At 34.0% G+C, this 21,912-nt stretch overlaps 1 protein-coding gene across 4 annotated transcripts in view; it reads right to left on the reverse strand.

Annotated features, from left to right (window-relative positions):
• Positions 1-21,912, reverse strand: part of SCLT1 (sodium channel and clathrin linker 1) — a 216,804-nt gene that overhangs the window by 49,811 nt on the left and 145,081 nt on the right. For 3 of the 4 annotated variants that reach the window (XM_063723660.1, XM_002815139.6, XM_054554496.2), the window contains 2 exons: positions 20,501-20,693; positions 14,196-14,392 (listed from right to left, as the gene is read on the reverse strand). In XM_063723660.1, coding sequence (XP_063579730.1) covers positions 14,196-14,392; positions 20,501-20,693 — 390 coding nt within the window. Of the gene's footprint in view, positions 1-1,068; positions 4,037-14,195; positions 14,393-20,500; positions 20,694-21,912 lie in introns of those variants that run through there. The other variant, XM_054554497.1, reaches the window with a different exon arrangement.

The raw sequence follows: 21,912 nt of genomic DNA on the forward strand, positions 1-21,912 counted from the left end.
TAATGCAGGAACAGAAAAACAAATACTGCATGTTCTCACTTACAAGTGGGAGCTAAATATTGAGTACATATAGACACAAAGAAGGAAATGGCAGACACCTACTTGAGGATGGAGGGTGGGAGCAGGGAGAGGATAGAAAACTATCAAGTACTATGCTTATTGTCTGTGTAACAAAATAATAGGTATACCAAACCCTTGTGACATGCAACTTCCCTATACAACAAACCTGCTCATGTACCTATGAACCTAAAATAATAGTTAACAAACCAACCAACCAACCCCTTGAGAATATACAACAGCAAATTGAACATTAAAAAAGATAATTTGTAAAATAACAGATCAGAAGAGACTGTGTGACTGCAGCACAATGAAAAAAGATGAAAAATAAAGAGGGTGAGAGACAAATAAATGCAATATAAAAGTTTAAAATACCTTTGATCAGAATCTCAGGAGGACAGGAGACATAGTGAATCATGGAAAGGCAATATTTATTTTGGTTTTAAAATCAACCTCATTGGGATATAATTGTGGGAAATAAGGTGCAGCCATTTTGAGTGTAGAGTTTGGTGAGATCTGACAAAAGCATACGCTCATGTAACCACCACTACAATTAAGATACAGAATAAGCCACATGCGGTGCCTCACGCCTGTAATCTCAGCACTTTGGGAGGCCGAGGCAGGTGGATCACTTGAGGTCAGGAGTTTGAGACCAGCCTGGCCAATATGGTGAAACCCCGTCTCTACTAAAAATACAAAATTTAGCTGGGCGTGGTGGCACATGCCTGTATCCCAGCTACTTGGGAAGCTGTGGCAGAAGAATTGCTTGAACCCATGAGGCAGAGGTTGCAGTGAACCAAGATCGTGCCACTGCACTCCAGCCTGGGTGACAGAGTGAGACTCCATCTCAAATAAAAAAAAAAAAGATACAGAATAGGTCCATCAACCTAAAAAGTTCCCTCTTCCCTTTTGCAGTCACTGCCCCACCCTTCTAATCCCAATCCTAGGCATCCAAACTGTTTTATCATTATAAATTAGAATTGTCTTCTCTAGAATTTCACACATATGGGATCATACAGTATGTAGTCTTCTATGTCTGTTTTTTTTTTTTTCAATCTTCTTTTTGAGATTCATCCACGTTGTTGCGTGTATCAGTGGTTTGTTCCTTTTTATTTCTAAGTGCTTATCCATGCACCTGGTGATGTACATTTGGGTTCCCATTTTCAGCCATTATAAATAAAATATCTATAAACATTTGTGTACAGGTTTTTTGTGTTGATATATTTTGGTTTTATTTTTGGAAAGAGTCTTGGTCTGTTGCCCAGGCTGGAGTGCAGTGGCATGATCAGGGTTCACAGCTGCAAACTTCCGGGCTCAGGTGATCCTCCTACCTCAGCCTCCCAAGTGTCTGGGACTTTACGCATGCACTGCTGTGCCTGGTTAATTTTATTATTTTTTATTTTGTAGAGACGAGGTCTCACTATGTTGCCCAGGTTGGTCTCTGTGTGGATGTGTTTTCATTTCTCTTGGGTAACATCTGTGAGTAAAACTGCATGTCTATATGATGAGTATACATTTAACTTTGTAGTAAAATTGTCTATTATTACTGAGTTGTAAAATTAAAAAAAATCAAATACTTTGTCAGATATACTAATTGCAATTTTTTTTCTCACAGTCTTTTTTCATTTTCTTAATGGTGGCTTTTGAAAAGCAGACGTTTTTAAATTTTATTTATTTTTATTTTTTATTATTTATTTATATTTGAGACAGAGTCTTGCTCTGTGGCACAGGCTGGAGTGCAGTAGCACAATCTCGGCTCACCACCTCCCAGGCTCAAGCAATTCTCGCTCTTCAGCTTCCTGAGTAGCTGGGATTACAAGTGTGTGCCACTACACCTGGCTAATTTTTTGTATTTTTAGTAGAGACGGGGGTTTCATCTTGTTAGCCAGAAGTGGTTTTGAACTCCTAGCCTCAAGTTGATCTGCCCACCTTGACAACAAAAGTGTTGGGATTACAGGCATGAGCCACTGCTCCTGGCCAGAAGTTTTTAATTTAATATAGTCCACTTTATCAAATTTTTTGTACTTTATTATTGTGTCTTGGAAGAAATTTTTGCTTATCATAAGATTTTCTTTTAGATATTTTATTGTTTTCCTTTTTTATGCTTAGGTGTATGATTCATTTCAGGTTATTTTTGTGTATCATGTGATGTAATGGTATGGCACATAAGCTCTGAAATGAACCTCAATGATCCCTACCTTATGAGGTCCTTATGAAGTCTCACCTATGTGGGCTCTACCCAGGGACTCACTTCTAATTGATAGAATATGGTTAATGTGATATGATGTCACTTTCAAGATTAGCTTAAACAAAGATCTTGACTTTTGTTTTACTTTCTCTCTTTCAACTTCCTTCCCTTTCTCCCTCACTCCCTCCCCCTCTCTCCTCACTCTGAGGGAAGCAAGCTACCACATTTTAGACCCATGAAGAGACCAATAAGGCAAGGAACTGATGTCTCCTGCCAATGCCAGTTAAGACCCGAGGCCTGCCAACAGCTACAGAGTGAGCTTGGGAGCAGATCCTTTCCTGGTCAAGCTCTGAGATAATGCAGCTTTAGTCAACATGTTGATTGCAACTTTATGAGAAACCCTGAGTCAGAGGCATTCTGATTCAGACATGTCTAGATTCCTAATCCTCAAAAACCATGAGAAAATAAATGTTTACTGTTTTAAGTCACTAAATTTTGGAGCAATTTGTTATGCAGTAGTAGATAACTACACAAAGGGTTTTCATCAAGTTTGGAAAAAATTTGGCCATTAGTTCTTTTTTTTTTGGAGCTGGAGTCTCACTTTGTCATCCAGGCTGGAGTGCAGTGGCATGATCTTGGCTCACTGCAACCTCTGCCTCCTGCCTCAGCCTCCCAAGTAGCTGAGATTACAGGCATGTGCCACCACGCCCGGCTAATTTTTGTATTTTTAGTAGAGATGGGGTTTCACCATGTTGGCCAGGCTGGTCTTGAACTCCTGACCTCAAGTGATCCACCTGCCTCGGCCTCCCAAAGTGCTAGGATTACAGGCGTCAGCCAACGTGCCTGGCCCATTATTTCTTAAAACACTCCCACACTCCCATCCCTGCCCTCCTGGGACTACAGTTGTATGTATTTTATACTGCTTGATATCGTCCCTAAAGTCTCTGAGGCTCTCTGTGCATAATTTTTCTTTGGTCTTTTTTTCTCGCTATGTTTCATTTTTGGATGGTTTCTTTCGCTCTCTTAAAGTTCTCTGATCTTTTCTTGTGCAGTGTATGATCTGCTGTTAATCCCATTTTGTGAGTTTTAAAATTCTCTAATATTTTTCATCCACAGGTTTCCATTGGTTCTTTTTTTGCATCTTCCACTTCTCTCCTTATCATCTTCATGTGTTCCTTTAAATCACTAAGAATATTTACAATGGCTGGTTTAAAGTTCTCATGTTTTAATAATTTTAATTAATTAATAAAAATTAAAAAAATAGTAATTGTATCCCCTCTCATTTCTCGGTGTGTTTTGATGCACTAGTTTTTGTTTTTCTTTTTTTCTGGTTATGGGTACCATTTTCCTGCTTTTGTTTATCTAGTAATAAAAGTGTTGGATTTGTTCTAGCAGGAAGTTAAGTTTACTTGAGGACCAGCTTGTTCATTTTGAAGCTTGTTTTTAGCTTTTTCAAGACAGATTTTCAATTCTTTTTACTCTAGGCTAGTTTAGTTTTAACAATAGGATAAAGTGATCCTGAAATCTTTATTGTATACTCTGGGTGTGCAACAAGGATGTTCCACTCTGGCCGACTGGAACTTTCATGTCTCTTATCACTGCGTAAACTCTTGATGTTTTGTCAGTTCACGGCTCCCAAAGATGTTATCTTTAATGTTCTAGAAGAAAACACCTGTCAACTTGGAATTCCATACCCAGCAAAAATATCTTTCAAGAATAAACAAAAAGCAAATATATTTTACGAGCAGCAGTTGAGAATTCATCACCAGTAGATCTTTACCAAAGGAACTTCTGAAAGACATAATTCAGACACAAGGAAAGTAGTCCCAGATGGAATGTATGAGAACAGTATTATTCATATATATTTATTACTTTGTTCTACATTGCTTCTAGTATCTCATACATTCAGTAATATACAATAAATATATTACTGTTCATATATATTTATTACTTTGTTTTACATTTATTACTGTTCATATATAGTTTGTAACAGTAATATATTTTTTACTAAATGAATAGTAATTAACCTATCAACAATAATATATAAGCTGGGTAAGAGAAATTAATGGTGCTAATATGTTTCAAGGTTCTTGAGTTTTCTGGGAGGAGAATAAAAGCTTTGATTAACTTCAGACTTCCTAAGTATGTGTGGTATAACATGTACGGTAGTTATCAAAAGAATATGAGTAATTAATTTCCAAATATTGGGGAAAAAAGAATGATTAAAAAAACCAAATGAATTAAAAAGATGAGAAAGAAAAAAAGGAATAAAGCAAAGATGTCAGAAATAGAAAGTACTAAATAATACACTAAAAACAAATCCCAATATATTTTGAATTACACTAAATATCAGTGAATGAAATGGCCTGAAACCGAGCTATCTACTGTTTCTAAATCTATGAAACATAGAAACAATTAAGAAAAAAATAACTAAAATGACTGCATATGTTTAAGAACTTTAGAATTTATATGAAAATGTACTTACATATAACATATAGATTAAAAAAGATAATAAATATTAGAAAACAATTTGAGGCCAATTACTCCTATTGAACCCAATAGGAGTAACTAACATTACTCCTATAATCTCAGCATTTTGGGAGGCCAAGGCAGGAGGATCAGTTTCTTAAGTCCAGGAGTTCAAGACCAGACTGGGCAACATAATGAAACCCTGTCTCTACAAAACACACAAAACTTAGCCAGCTGTGGTGGTGGGCATCTGTGGTCCTAGCTACTTTGGAGGTTGAGGCAGGAAAACTGCTTGAACCTGGGAGGCAGAGGTTGCAGTGAGCCGAGATTGTGCCACTGCATTTCAGCCTGTGTGAAAGAGTGAGACCCTGTCTCAGAAAAAAAAAAAAGGAAAATAATTTGAACTAAATAATAGTACTATATATATCAAAACATATATTAAAGCTATGTCAAGACATAGGGAAAAATTTATAACATTGAAGAATGCATGCATTAGGTGAAAATTTGAGCCATGCTTCTATTTCAAGAAGTCAGAAAAAAGAACAGCAACATGAAAGAAAGGAGAGGGGTAACAAAGAGCAGAAAGTAATAAAATTATGTAATAAACACAAAATAGAAAAGACTAAAAATCAAAGGTTATTTATAAAGAGTAAAACAATTGAGAAACTCTGATAAGAGGGATAAAGAAAAAAGAGACAAGGTATAATAATATCAGCAGTGCAAAAGGAGGTATTACAGATGCTGCAGACATTAAATGGACAATAAGATAATATGAAAAACATATCCCAAAATACTAAAAATTTAGAAGAATTGACATATTTCTATAAAAATATAATTTACCAAAACTATGTCAATGAAGAAATATAAAATCTGAAGAATTCTATCACTGTTCAAGAAATTTTGATTGAATCAACGATAAAAAAATACTCCTACAAAAACCCAACAACAACAACAACAACAAAATTCCAGGCCAAGAGATTTCACTGGAGAATTCTATCAAATATTCAAGGAATAAACACTTCCAATACTCCATAAAATATACCAGACTACAGAAAAAGAAGGGCTACTCTCCAATTTGTTTTTGAAGCTAACATAACTGATATAACTTGAGAGTTCAAGAAAGGATTTCAGTCAATCTCTCTCATGAACATAGATAAAAATACATTAAATAAAACTAACAAACCAAATCCAGAAATATATATAGGAGAATGCATTACAATCATGTTGGTTTTGTCACAGGAATGAAAATTTGGTACACTAGCAAAATCAATTCATAAAATTTATCCCATTAACAGATTACATAGAACAAATTCAAATAATCACCCCAAACAATGCAGCAAAAGCTTTTATAAAATTTAATATTTGTAGGCCTCGCACGCTGGCTCCCAGCACTTTGGGAGGCCGAGGCAGGTGGATCACCTGTGGTCAGGAGTTTGAGACCAGCCTGACTAACATGGTGAAACCCCGTCTCTACGAAAAATACAAAAACTAACCAGGCGTGGTGGTACATGCCTGTAATCCCAGCTACTTGGGAGGCTGAGGCAGGAGAATCACTTGAACCCGGGTGGCAGAGGTTGCAGTGAGCTGAGATCACGCCACTGCACTCCAGCCCAGGCAACAAGAGCGAAACTCCGTCTCGGAAAAAAAAAAAAAAATTAATATTTGTGATAAAAGCTCTTAGTAAAGTAATAACAAAAGGAAACTTCCTGAATGTGATAGAGGTTATCACCAAACACAGAAAATACTATATGAAATGATGAAAATTGAAAGCTTTCCTTTTAAGATTGGGAAAAAGAATAAGAATCCTGACTATCCCTACTCTGTGCATTGCATTGGAAGTCCTAGCTAGTGCAATAAGCAAGAAAGAGAAACAAAACATATAGTTATTTGAAAGAGATAAAACTGTTATATTGATAGATGATATGATCAAAATCCAAAAGATTCTACAGCTTTTGTCCTAAGTAAGGTCACTGGTTAAAGAAAGTATCGTCAGCAACAAAAAGCTTTTACATTTCTGTGTATAAACAATGATGAGAAAATGAAATTAAAATAAATTTGACAAAGGTGTAAGATTTCTACAAGGAAATTAACTTTATTGAGACATTAAAGAAGACCTAAACAAATGGGGAGTTATTTCATGTCCATAGATTGAAAGACTTAATATTATAAAAATTTTAATTATGTTGCTTGTTCTAAATTTATTTATAGAGTCAATAGAATTCAAATTAAAATTCCATCAAATTTATTTAAGGAATTTGACATACAATTCTAATATGAATACAGAAATGCCCAGAACCAAGAATAGGTAAGATATTTTTACAAAAAAGAACAAGGTAAGAGAAATGGCTGTAATTAGGTATCAGGTCACTTTTCAAATCTTGTAGTTGTTTCAAAAGTGTCTTACAAAGGTATAATAAATAAGACAGTGTGGTATTGACACAAGGATAAGCAAACAAACCAACAGAACATAAAAGAGACGTCAGAAACAGATCCACACATATATGAACACAAATTATGACAAAAGGGGCAGTGCAAAGTATAATAGCAAGGAAAAGAGGGACTTGTCATTAAATGTTTCAGGGATGAATGGCTATAACATGGGAAAAACAGAAGTTGACTTGCATCTATCCTGTGTTGTTGTCTTTGTCTATTTATGGTGCTATAACAAAATACCATAAACTGGATGGTTAAAAAGAGAAATCTATTTCTCATTGTTTTAGAGGTTGAGAAGTTCAAGATCAAGGAATTTACATGCAAAGATGAGTTGAAAGGACAATATAAGCAAATATTTACACAACTAAAATATGCAGATTTGGTCTTATGGTGGTTATAAAATATGTCCAGAAATTCTTGGAGATTCTTGTCTTCAGAAGGTAGGCCCTAAAATCCCTTACTGTTAATGTGGTCTGGATTTAGCAACTCACTTCTAATGAATAGAAAAAAGTGACTTAGGAGATTAGGTCACAAAAAGCATTACGTCTTTTTGCTTTCTCTTGAATTATTTGCTCTGAGGGAAGACAGCTGCCAAGTCATGAGGATACCAAACTTCTCTGTGGAAAGGTCACACGGCTAGGAAGTGAGGTGTCTGGCCATAAATAGGAACTCAGGCCTTCTATCCACAGAGGTGTAAGTAATCTTGGAAGCAGATCCTCCAGCTCCCATTAAGTCTTCAGATGACATTTTGATTGCTACTTCATGAAAGACCTTGTGACAGATTCACCCAGATAAGCCACTTCCAATTATTTCATGAGTAAATGCTTGACTCATTAAATTATAAAATAATAAATGTTTTCCTTAAGAACTAAATGTTGGGGTAATTGTTACATAGAAATAGGTAACTAATGCAGTTCCAGAGTCATGGAAGTGGGAATGAAAAGACAGAAGGCGTTTCAAAAGAAGAATCAATAGGACTTGATTACTGAAAGAAGATAAATACAAAGAATGAGTCAAAGATGGCTATACGGTTTTATATCCAAGAATTAGGGGAATAGTGGTATCAACGAAGAAAGACTGTTAAAGAAGAAATCAATTTGGAAAATGTAATATAAATTGAGTTTTGAAATGTAGAAATTAAGATAATAACAAGACATATGGTAAATGTTCTACTGACAGTTACAAAATGAGGGCAAATACCAGGTAAGATGTAAAGCTGCAGGAGGGTGCAGTGAAGAAGTCAACAGATAATTAATAGTATAGGAACGAATATCTTTAAAAAAAGAATTTGATAAGATCAGAAGGGCTTGTTTCTTTGAAGCTTGTGAGTACATAAAAATAGAAAGTAAAAGAAAAATTATTCAAACATCTGGATAAAATAAGCGTGGTAATAAAATGTAGAGAAGAAGCGGAAATGAGAAAGAGAAACTATTTTCACTTTAAATACAGGCATAGGCATCTAAAAGCCAATAAGGGAAGGAAGGACTGAGTGGTCGGGGGAGAGAGAGAGAAATAGAAACCAGGCAGAAGGTTTTTGGGGGGTTGGAAATTGTAATTTTTTCTCAAATGGGTAAAATTGAGAGCTTCAGAAAAAAGAGATTAGTAATTCAGCAATAAAGCTAATAATAAAATTACTGAGCAGCAAAGAGCAAATCAGAATAATCTCTGTGGGAATAGTAATTCCACAGTATGACTAAAAAGGAACTGCCTTTTGTGGTATTTCCTTCTTAGATTTCAGCATTCAACTATCTTTTATTGTCGAGATTTGTTGCCTCTTAAAAGCCAACAAATGCAGATATATTTCATTACATAAACATTTGCTATTACAGAATTTTATTTTATTTTATTTTGAGAGGGAGTCTCGCTCTGTCACCCAGGCTGGAGTGCAGTGGCACAATCTTGGCTCACTGCAAGCTCCACCTCCCGGGTTCACGCCATTCTCCCACCTCTGCCTCCCGAGTAGCTGGGACTACAGGCACCCACCACCACACCCGGCTAATTTTTTGTATTTTTAGTAGGGACAGGGTTTCACTGTGTTAGTCAGGACGGTCTCGATCTCTTGACCTCGTGATCAGCCTGCCTCGGCCTCCCAAAGTGCTGGAATTACAGGCGTGAGCCACCGCACCCGGCCTACAGAATTTTAATCAGAAATCATTAAAGATTCCATTTATGATTAATTTTTGGTTACAAATGTATGTTCCAGTAAATATATTCCTACAAAATTGTTATTCACTGCTGAGCTTTGAATCTTGTCTTCTGTAGCTTATTTCTTACCTTCAACTCTCAAATCAGATAATTATATTTATTCCTAAAATCTATTATATTTCTATTCTTTTTTTTTAACAATTATAGCCCATCTGGTTTAATATCACTTATATGTTGTCCATCTTCCTCTAAATTGATTCAAGTCCTTTTCTTTCTCATCTCTACTTTGTTTTAATCTTTAGCATTTGCCATATGTGGGAACACCCACATTTTGTGCCCATACCAGATCTCTGCCTCAGTTTATGCTTTTGAGGAGGAATAACTCATGACAATAATAGATTTGTCTGTAATTAAAAATAAAACTGAAACAAAATTTCCTTTCTAGAGTACCTACATTATAGGTTTTTTAAAAAGTATAAACCACAGAACATTTAAAATAAGATTTAGTAATAAAAATTGAATTTATAACATATTCATGGCATGAATTAAAGTGTTTATTGGTTAAATATATTTAACCTTATATATTAAAATATACATATATAAAACCTAAGTTAAAATCTAAAATATCTATAGTTTTTGAGGTCATTCTTTGATTTTTCTAAAAAACATATTTCCTACCCAAAATAGGGAACTACCTCAACACAATAAAGGGTATATATGACAAATCCACAGCTAACATCATACTTAATGGTGAAAAATTGAAATTATTTCCTCTGAAGGTCAAAAACATGACAAGGATGCCCATTTTTGCCACTTCTATTCCATATGGTACTGAAAGTCCTACCCAGTGAAATTAGGCAAGACAAATAAAAGGCATCAAATTGGAAAGGAAGATGTTAAATTGTCCCTGTTTGCAGATGAAATGATCTTATATATATATATAAAACCCTAAAGACCTCATCAAAAAACTGCTACAAACAAATGCAGTAAAACTGCATGTTCAAAACACAAATATCAGTAGCATTTTCCATACATTAACAGCAATCTATCTGAAAAAGAAATCAAGAAAACAATTCCATTTACAATAGTTACTAAAACAATAAAATACCTAGGAATAAATTCAACCAAGAAGGTGAAAAATCTCTATATTGAAAACTACCAAAAATTGATAAAAGAAATTTAAGAAGTCACAAATAATTGGAATGATATCTTGTATTCATGAACTGAAGAAATTAATATTGTCAAAATGTCAATACTATCCAAAGGGAGCTACAGATTCAATGTAATGCCTATCAAAATTCCAACGACATTTTTCACAGAAATGGAAAAGATGATCCAAAAATTTGTATGGAACCACAAATGACCCCAGTTAGAACAATCTTGAGACAGAAAAACAAAGTTGGAGGCTTCACACTAGGGCTATTATGGCACAAAAGACCAAATGGCATTTGATAACATATAGTGAACAAAGGAAAGGTAGAATAAACACTTGATTTTTCCTTTTATTCATTTTCATTCTTTTAGAATGAGTAGAATCTACAGCATCTTCCAAAGGTGACCAAAGACTTTTTTTTCTTTACTTAAAACCATTTTGAAGTCATGGATTTAAAAAATATGTTTGATATGTTTCAATTTATTGCACATATTCTTTTTGATATCCAGATAGTCCCCACATGGGCCAGGGGGAGCTACCTTAAGTTGGTCCATGGGCCATTTTGATGTGACCCCAGTATAATCTTGATACCTTCTCTTTGCTTTTTGTGATGACAAAAGTATTTTCTAGGCTTATCTTGCACTCTCCTGTCCCATATCTGCAATCAATCATTTTTCCAAAGAGTCCTAGTTTCTTTTAGGAGACCTCATTGCAACTGAATACTGGTCTTGTTTTTACTGTTTACTGAAAAGACTGAACTAGGGAATACACGTTTTTAAAGAGTAAAATACATCTTGAGTTCATAAACTCTTATTTCCAATTCCAATTTAGAACTACAAGTTTATTCAATGTCTTTGAGTTTCTTCTCTTTTATGATGAAAAATTTGGTTCTTAAAGACTTTTATAATAACTCAACTGCCTTATCCTATAATTATAAGTTTCAGAACACCACCATGAATATTATTTCTAACAATATGACTACTAGAAACAGTTTATGATTTCTTCTTGCATTTCCTTTAATCCTTAGGCTTTATCCCACACAGTCTAATTACTATGTTTAATATCACTTGAAATAATTCATCTATGTCGTTAAGCCATCAACTTCCTATATAATTAAGTTAATTTGTTTAATTTTACTTTTGATTTTTAGGTATTGCTTTTCAAATTTTGATTTAACTCGAAAAATAATTATATAAACATTTATATAGTTCAAAAATTAAGCTTATAAATCTACAAAACAAGGTTCATTCAAAGAAGTCTAGCCTTCATTCTGTCCCCCTCTCTCCTCTCAGAGATTACCTTTGAATTATTTTTTGGCTCACCTCTTCACTTTTAAAAACACAAATGTGTGTACATATGTTGGTTTATATACATACATGTATATAAACACACACAGGCACATGCACTCCTTACTCTTAGATAATAAGTAGAATGAATACTATACATACTGTTATATTACTTTTTTTTAACTTAATATACTTCAGATATTGCTCCATGTGCTAGGATTCTAACTGGGATTACAGTGAATCTATAGGTATATTGGTGGGGGAGAATGAACATAATTATAATATTTAGCATTCTAATTAATAAACATGGTCTCTGCCTTTATTTACCTAGACTTTCTTTAATTACTCTTAATATTATATATAGTTTTCAAACAAAAGCCTTACATATCGTTTGTTAGATTTGTTGCTAGGTATTTGATGTTTTTTGATGTAATTATAAATTATTTTTCAAGTTTTATTTTTGAAATGTTTGTTACTGGTATGAAGATTACAAATGGTTTTTCTATATTCACTTAATAATTTGTCTAACAATTATTTTGGGCTTTTTACATATTCAACCATGTTGTCTGTTAAGAGTGACTGTTTTCTTTCTTTCCATTTTGTCAACCTTTTATTTCTTTTTCTTGCCTTAGTGCACTGATTAGGACTCCAGTACAAAGATCAATAGAAATGGTAATAGTGAACTTCTTTGACATCTCAGTCTTCAAAAGAATGTTATTGACATTATTTTTTGCCATTAAGAACAATGTTTGCTATAGAATAGATGCCTTTAGAAAATTAAGGAAATTCTATTCCTAGTTTTTTAAGGAATATTTTTGAAAAAATAACCATGAAGGAATATTAAATGTTATCAAATGCTTTTTCTATATCTATTGAAAAGACCTTATGATTTTTCTCTTTTAATAAGTTAATGTTGTAAATTATATTGATTTTCTAATGTTATACCAACTTTGCATCCCTGACATTGAGCCTAACTGGTAATGATTTTTTTTTTGTTGTTAGTTCTTTAGTGCTCTTTGTAGATGCTTTGTATAATTCAACTTTTTTACTTGTGGTGGAGGGTTGGTTAGAATTGCCTAGTTCACCACTAACTCTTTCATTTTAAATATATATCATTCCAACCTTCCACCAAAACTCCTTTTATCATGGTTAACAAAGTCACCACATGGTACCAAATTAGAAGGTCCATTCTCAGCTCTTACCTTATTCAACCAATGAATAACAGATTTTTATAAAACATAATGGTTAAGAGCGTAGTGTCTTTACCCAAACTGAATGTAAAACCTAGATCTGTGTATTCATTATCTATGTGATCTTATACAAGTTCCTTAACCTCCTTTGGCCTCAGTTTGGCTATCTGTAAAACATAATTAATAATGTTATACACTTTGTGGGGTTGCTGTAAAGATTAAGTACATGTAAGTTGCTTAGAAAAATGCACACATTAAGTGTTCAATAAATATCACCCATTATTGCTTATTCCTTTTCTGAATTTTTATTTTTGATTTTTACTATTTGTCTTTATTTCTATTTCTCTGGATATGCTTTCTCAGTCTCTCTCAGTGGAATAATTTTCCTAAACTTTACATTTTGAAACTCAGTCCTCACACAGTTTCCATCTCTCTATCCTCTTTTTCAACACATTCTCATTCCATGACTTTAAAAATCATGTGTATGTTAGTGATTCACAAGTTTACAGCTTTTATTGTAATCTCTCCCCTGAATATCAACTTATATACTAATTTACTAGTTGATATCCTGACTTAAATATCTTTTGGGCAGCTCATACTTAATGGCCCAAAGCAAACTTCCTGTGATTATCTCCAACCCTTTATAAACTAGTTTAAGCCACCACTATTTTATACTTAGACTATCATAGTACTAGTTTCTTTCTCCCTTCTCTTACCCTTGCCTCCTTACAGTCTATTCTTTTTTTTTTAATAGACTTTATTTTTTAGAGTAGTTTTAGGTTTACTATAGTAAATCATATGGTGATATAGTAGATCATTCAGTGATCACAATCATCTGTTGAACATTTAAGTCTGATCACATCACTTTGCTCAAAGCCCTCTGTTCTCATTCCCATGTTGAAGCTCTTGAGCTTCCCATCTCATTCAGCACAAAATCTCAAGTTCATCTGAGGAAGAGTCAGAGAATTTTTTTTCAAGGGCCAGAGAACAAATATTTCAGGCTTTGCAGGCGAAACAGATTTTGTTGCAACTATCTAAACTAATATATCCAACAAAAACTATTACATTTTATGAAACATGCATGAAATTTGTAAAAAATACAATATTTGCTTTGGTTTATGACATTTTTATAGTAGTTTCATAAATATTTACTGGATAAAAAGATAAGGTTCCAGAATTATACATTTTTTAAAAAAGATTATGGCAAGGACATTAAACTATAGGTTAAAGAATTTCTTCTGTAAAACATGTCAAACAACTAGCAGTAGACTTACTTTAGATTACTGATTCTACTTTCTGCACTTTCAGTAAGTTTCTTCGTTTCTTCTTTCCACCTATTGGCTGCCTTCTGTTGAGTCGCTAGGAGATGCCTCAGTTCAACAATGGAATTTCTATTACTGTCTTCCATCTCTCTCAATTGAACTTCAAACCCACGTTCCTTTATTGAAAATTCATGTTCCATTGTAGTGATCTAAAGAATAAAATGAAAATGTATTTTCTTTTTCTTTTCTTATAGGTGCTATACAGATCAATGATATATACAAAATGAATCTTTCATTGTGTTGTCTGAGGGACAAAAATGTTTGGATGAGAAAACTATGTAAGAAATCAAGTTTGGTCAGGTGCGGTGGCTCATGCCTGTAATTCCAGCACTTTGGGAGGCCAAGGTGGGCAGATCACGACGAGGTCAGGAGTTTTGAGACCAGCCTGACCAACATGGTGAAACCCCATCTCTACTAAAAATACAAAAATTAGCTGGGCGTGGTGGCATGCGCCTGTAATCCCAGCTACTCAGGAGGCTGAGACAGGTGAATTGCTTGAACCCAGGAGGTGGGGGTTGCAGTGAGCTGAGATCACACCACTGCACTCCAGCCCGGGTGACAGAGTACAACTCTGTCTCAAAAAAAAAAAAGAAAAAAAGAAATTAAGTTTACAATTGGTCTTTATCACAAATGAAAACTTATAATGTTATGTCAGTAAAACTAGAATTATGATGAACTATATATTTTTGCAACACTTTCCCTAACACCTTAAAATGCCAGTAAAAGAAAAGTCTATTTATTATAACATAACACTTCTTTCTTTATTTACTCTGATTTCTGTTGCCAGAATCCAAGGAAAGTGTTGATGCTGTTGGTATCTGAGTTAAGTATTTACTCAAACCACTTTTGATTTACATACTAAATTTGAAACTCTTTCAAAGGGCTTTGTAAAGTCAAAGATAATTATATACAGGAATTTCTTTACCACTTCAGCTGCAGTATTAGTGAATGATTAATGAATGAATTATTTTTCAGGAGAAAGAGACAATATAAATAATGATTTTGAAAATCTCTTACGAAAATGTCTTCAGTACACTTCTAAGAATTTATGTCATTATAGTAAAAGCACTTTAATTGCAGAATGAACTTATAAGTAAATGCTCTTTGGATACCCTAGAAGCTTTCTCTGCTGGGGTTCAGGGAGAGAATTAAGCCCTAATGCTTTAAGGCATCCAATGTATATAATGATTTGCCTTCTTTCATATGTGTCTAGAATGTAACTACCTAAGTACCATTTTTGGGGAAATTGAGAAAAAAGTTACTGAAATATTTTTCTATGTTTTGTGGTTCAGATGAAAAACACTTGTGGAAAAAGGCAGCAAGATGATCTGACTTCCTTATTGTACTCTCAGGCCATCTATATTTTGCTATACTAAAGAAGTATAAAGAACATCTATCTTGTGATACTTTAATTGCTTTACAAACGGCCACAGCTGGCTAGACTTCTAGTAATTCATTAAACATGGTTACTTTCAAACTCAAAAAACAATGAGATCAACTTTAGTGTGTCAAAAAACACAAAACAAGGCCCAACAACAACAAAATTCTTGGCTCATTGGAGCAAACTGCAAACATCCTGTCCTTGCCACCCCTGCTAAATGCAAAATGCTTCCTAAAACTCTTCAATTTGCTTTCTCAAATAGTACACATGCAGAAATTGAAGACTTTATAAATACAGACACTGGAAAAACAATCTTGGATGTGTTAGTTTTGTGTTGTATTACTGCTGTGCAAGCCTCCTGAGGCCCCTTGACCCCTGCTGCTATCTTAATAATTTTTGAATTATTAGATTCTGCAAATTTAGACTGCCTGTCCTTTCTCCTTCCCTGCCTTAATCTTCATCTCCTCTGGAGAAGTCATGTTGGTCTAACATCTCAGGTGGAAAACAAAAAGTACAGCCCCTGTGAGTGTCTGTCTCGCTCTCTTTTATGAACACATGTTAAAAACTGATCTATGGACCAGGTGCGGTGGCTCATGCCTGTAATCCCAGCACTTTGGGAAGCTGAGGCAGGCAGATTACTTGAGGTCAGGAGTTCGAAACCAGCCTGGCCAACATGGTGAAACTCCATCTCTACTAAAAACACAAAAATTAGCCAGGCGAGGTGGTGGGTGCCTGTAATCCCAGCTACTCAGGAGGGTGAGGCAGAAGAATCGCTTGAACCTGGGAGGTGGCAGTGGCAGTGAGCCAAGATCACATCATTGCAGTCTAGCCTGGGCAACAGAGTTTCTCAAACAAACAACAACAAAAACAACAACAATAACAAACCACATATGCACACAAAACTGATCTATGCATCTGTACAGTTTTAGAATTTGGCTGCCTAGTTTACTCCCCATTTTCACTTGGAAAATCTATTTATAGTTTCACAAGCTTTGCTTTAAGACCCTTTATGATAACCTGGTCCCTGCTTACTTTTACAAGCTTGTGTTGTGTCACACTATTCCCTTCCCTTTCTTTTATTTCCACTATAATGCCTTTTTATTCTTTGGTTCTTTTCACATGCTGTTTCTTTTGCCTGAAATAATCTCTTTCTGCTTACCTATTTCAACTTTTGGAACATAGTGCGGTTGTCAAAACATACTTGCAGATTGAATGGTGGCTTTTTGATGTCAAAATTCTGTCTCTAACAAGCTCCATAGCCTTTAGTAGATACAATTCAAATTACTACCTAAATTGGACAGGTCTGTGGTAATGCTGACAGGCTAAGGGCCACAACAACTGATCTCCGATTACAAAAATTCTATTAATGATAAAATTCAGAATGTTGGATGGGAAAAAGGGTTTTATGGTCTCTCTTCTTTCTTCCTTCTTCCTTCCTTTACAGAGAAATATCCACACAAGTAGATAACTGAATTGCTGGAAACGACTCCATTTCTTAATTTTAGATGGTTATGAGGGGGAATTTAGACCATAAAGAAATGGAGAGCCCTGGCAAAAGGAGTGGTTAGAAAAGGAGAAATCGAGGGCTGAAATCAATGCAGTGGCATTAAGATCAAATGAAAACTTCATATGATAAATTGTTAAGGTTTGTAGCCAACTGACCTCCCAATATCTCACTGTCTTTATCTTTTTGGCTTCTTTCAGTTTATCTACTGAAGATCATACTCTTTTGCAAGGGGGAGAAAAACAGCAAGGTGTAGGTGCACCAGGTTCCTATTTTGTCAAAGAAAGAATCAGTTACAAAGCAATTTATCTGACAGCCTTCCTCCTCCATAAAAGATAATTATAGCTAGTTAGTTAAGAGGTTCGACTCTTTATCAATGGCTATTCTCTTAAGCTAGATACAGATTTGGTGAGATATGTGGCGTAGATAAACTTTCTATTACTCTTTTGTTGTCCATACCATCAGTTACTACCCTGAAATGTTAAAGACGGATTGAGTGGAGTACTAGATAGGAAAAATTCATTGATTCCACCCCCACTCATTATAAAAAAAAGAAAAGAAAACAAATATATATTGTAAAATTACGGAAAATAACAAAACATTAAAGTGAAATGTTAAAGATGGATCAAGTGGAGTACTAGTAGGGAAAATTCATTGATTCCATCCCCACCCATGATTTAAAAAAAAGAAAACAAAACAAATATATATTATAAAATTATGGAAGATACAAAGCATTAAAAAGACAAATATAAGGTCCTTCTAGTCCCAAAACTCAGATAATCCCTTCTAACTTCCACATAATTGTTTTTATTTATGAATTCTAAAATTGTTATTACAATATGTAAAGGATTACTACCTGTATGTGTGTATACACATATATTTTTTAATCATAGGGTGTATCAATATAAATGCATTATAAATTATTTGGAAATACAGTTTTTAATGACAATACAGTATCTTATTAAAAACATATACACTATATGTCAAAAATATATATGTGTACATGCACAGGTAGTAATCCTTTATACACTATAGTAACAATTTTAAAATTCATAAATAAAAGCAATTATGTAGAAGTATTATCTGAGTTTTGGGAGTAGAGTAGAGGGACTTTATATTTGTCTTTTTAATGTTTTGTATTTTCCATAATTTTACTATACATATAGATGTAACATAATTATTTACTTCTAGATATTTAGGTTGTTTCTAATTTATTATAAATAATGCTGCAATGAACTTATTTATGAAATATTTTAATTACTTTCTTATGACTGAATTTTAGACTCTAAATATGTACCATTTAATACTTTTAGCTGCACTTTCACTCAGAGATACTTAGCAATTAATTAATGGTGAGTTTAAACTGCTTACTGCCTACTGTTTTTTTCTTAGATTGCAGATTCTGTTCAACTCTCACATGATTTTTTATTGGGTTACAAATATTTTTCTCTTATATTTTTAAAAGCTCCTTAGATAAAAGCATGGGAAAACCCACCCCCATGATTCAATTACCTCCCACTGGGTCCCTCCCATGACACGTTGGGATTATGGAACTACAATTCAAGATGAGATTTGGGTAGGAAGACAGCCAAACCGTATCAGGATGTATGTATGTCTGGCTTCAAAAGATACGGCTACATTCCCAGCAGTATCTATCAAAGTTCTAATTGCTTTATATTCTTAAAAATACTTCATATTTTTAGTCTTTTTAATTTTAGCCATTCTGGTGGTGTGTAGTGTTATCTTGTGGTTTTAATTTAAATTCTCCTGAAAAATAATGAAGTTGAACATATTTGCCTATATGCTATTTTATGAAGTGCCTACTTAAGTCTTTTGCCCTTTTCTGGAAATGGAGTATCTATTTTTTTCCTTATTAGCTATTAGCTGTTTTTTCCTTATTAATATTTTTCTTATTAATTGGTAAGAGTTTTTATATTTTGGATATGAGTTAGTTCTATTTTTGGTTATATGCACTACAAATACTTTCTCCCATTTTTCCCTTTCTTAATGGTGTCTTTTGGTGACTAAAAATATCTTAATTTTAGTGAAATCCAATTCAGCTTGGATTTTTCACTATGATTAGTGTTTTTTTGTGCTCTGTTTAAGAAATATTTCCAACCCAAAGGCATGAAGATTTTCTCCTAGAAACTATCATTTCACATTTAGGTCTACAAGGCAGCTCCAACTAATTTGCATATATGCTGTGATATAGGAGTTAAGTTTTATTTTTAAAATATGGATCTGACGGATCTAGCACCATTTGTGAAGCCAGTTTCCCCCCCACTGAACTGCAATGGTACCTTTGTTATAAATCAAGTGATTATGATAAATGAGTTTGTTTCTAGACTCAATTTTTTGCCATTGATCAAGTTGATTATTCTTATGTTGACAACACATTGTCTAAATTATTTTAGCTTTTTATCAAGTCTTGATATCTGGTGGTATGGGTCCTCTCCTTGTTCTTCAAAGAACTCCCATAGTCTAAAGCTAAAAGTACAAACTTCTTTGTAAATAAGACTCTCTTTTTCATTTCAGAGTTCAAGGTTTTACAAATAACTAGGGCATTTCATACCTGCAATAGGAGGCATTCAATAAATTTATGTTGACATGAATTAGGTTGGAATATGACTTCTTAGGAATCCTTGCAGCAATAAAAACCAAAATAAAACAGTGACATGACCTCTTCATATTCTTACTATGAAATTGGAAGATGTAGATATTTATCATAAAAAGTTAGTGCCACTTTTTACAAGTCTCATGACATGGGGAAAGGTAAGCAAGATGTTGATGAAAATTCTTGTGTTTCTTGAAAGTCCCTTAAAAAGAGGATCATCTTCCTGTTACCAAACCATATAAGCATCAAAGGAGAAGGAAATAAAAGAGAAAAGAAAGGGAATTTGTTTTAGATGACATTTTTGCCTCTTGCCTTCTTCCTGCCATGGAATTTTCAGACTAGCTATGAATGGTTCTCAGAGCCTACTGCTTTAACACCCTCTATACAGTTAGTTTTAGAGAAGTTCAACTTTTCAAAGGCTACTATACAGTGAGAAGAGAGGAAGGCAGTCTGTAAACTTATCTAATCTATGGTTTTGCTAGTGCTGCTTAAATTGCTTTGGCAGGAATATCAGTATATTTCGTGGTTGGAAAAGAATTTTTTTGTGTGTAGCAAAGGCAATCATTTTCAAGTATGCCTGCCAATTTCTACAACACAGAAATGATTGGTTAACACTCTGAATTATGATTTAGTGCTATCTGATGAGAAGGCAAAAAAAAAAAAAAAGGGGGCCTTAAAGATGTTTTGCTAGGTCTCTCTAAATATTCTCTACACTTTGATTTTCATAAGTACACATTTAACTCTAGTCTTGAAAATACCTTTACTTTGGCTTTTTTTTGAGCCTCCAGGGCAATCTTCCTTAAACTCTCAGTCTCTTTCCGTAACTGTTTATTTTCTTGCTGAAGTTTTAGCCTTTGTTCACTGACAAGCCCACAGTTCTCTCTCTCAGACTCCAATACATTTTGAAGTTTCTGAATCATTTCTTGGTAACGTGATATTTCTTCTGAGGAGCTGATTAAAAAATGAAACGAAAAGAATCCTTAAACTTCATGATCTATGGTAGAAGATAAAAGTCTGTCTACATTTTATCACATGGACTTTTGTTTGCTTTATTCTGAGCCATTTCTTTCCACTTTAGACTGAAACTACGTGGTTTCAAAATGTTATGTTATACCAGGCAAATACATTCAACTTAAATATATTCAAATCTTAACTAAGAACAGATGAATTGAACTGTTATCACTTATCCAGAAAATCAATGTGAGACTTCTTTCAAATTTATACTAACATGAAGAATCACTGTGTATGTAGAACTTCAAGGGAATGAACTGAAGCAACAAAAAAAGGATGAAGCGGATAATAACCAAAACTCCTTTACTTAATCAATAAACTCCATGGACTAACACAATAGCTGACTGTATTACTAAATTATAAAATCTACTTTTATATTTCCCCATTATATGTCTTAGAAATACTTTTTATAAACTTCTAGTTCTGTAAACTTCTTGTTTTATCATAGGTTACACGGATTATATTTCCTGAACTGTCTCAACAATGGACCACTGATCACCGGGTGAGACAACCGCTATACATTAATGTTGCTTCAAATCAATATACTGCTAATTTTTATTCCTATCTTTTAAAACTTCCATCTTTTCAATAACAGATAAGCACTGTGAATATTCCCTGGTTAACAGGTTTCACAGGGAATTGTATGGAAATGCTACTAATATTGTGAAAGTTTAAGAAAACTACTAGTTAAAAGTATTTTGCAAGCAGAAAAATTCTTAAAATAAAGAAGCAACTTTCACATGGTGGCAGTTTTATCACCAAGAACCACTCCTTGATGGTCCTATTTTGGCATTCTGACCTGCCCATATCTGCCAGTGCTTTGGGTGAACACAGTTAGTGACTGATTTTCTTTGATCTCTACCTCTGCCTTTCTAGATCTTTGCTTCCCCAGCAACTCCCATGTTCTTGTAAATTGTTTCCTACATTAAATCCTGTATTCCCACAATACTCATAGTCTTTTTTCTGTCTAAACCTAGGCTGATAAAGTTCCTAATAAAATGACATATCTAGGCAATGATAATAAAAGGATGCTAACATCAGAAGATGCTGAGATCAGAAACAACCACAGATTGTGAGCCTCCTAATAGAAGTCCACAATATGATCATCTATGAAGAATTCTTCCAAAAGCAACAACAAAAAAAGAAATCTAGACCAGAT

This window comes from Pongo abelii, chromosome 3, assembly GCF_028885655.2.
Source record: "Pongo abelii isolate AG06213 chromosome 3, NHGRI_mPonAbe1-v2.0_pri, whole genome shotgun sequence".
Lineage (NCBI taxonomy): Eukaryota > Metazoa > Chordata > Mammalia > Primates > Hominidae > Pongo > Pongo abelii.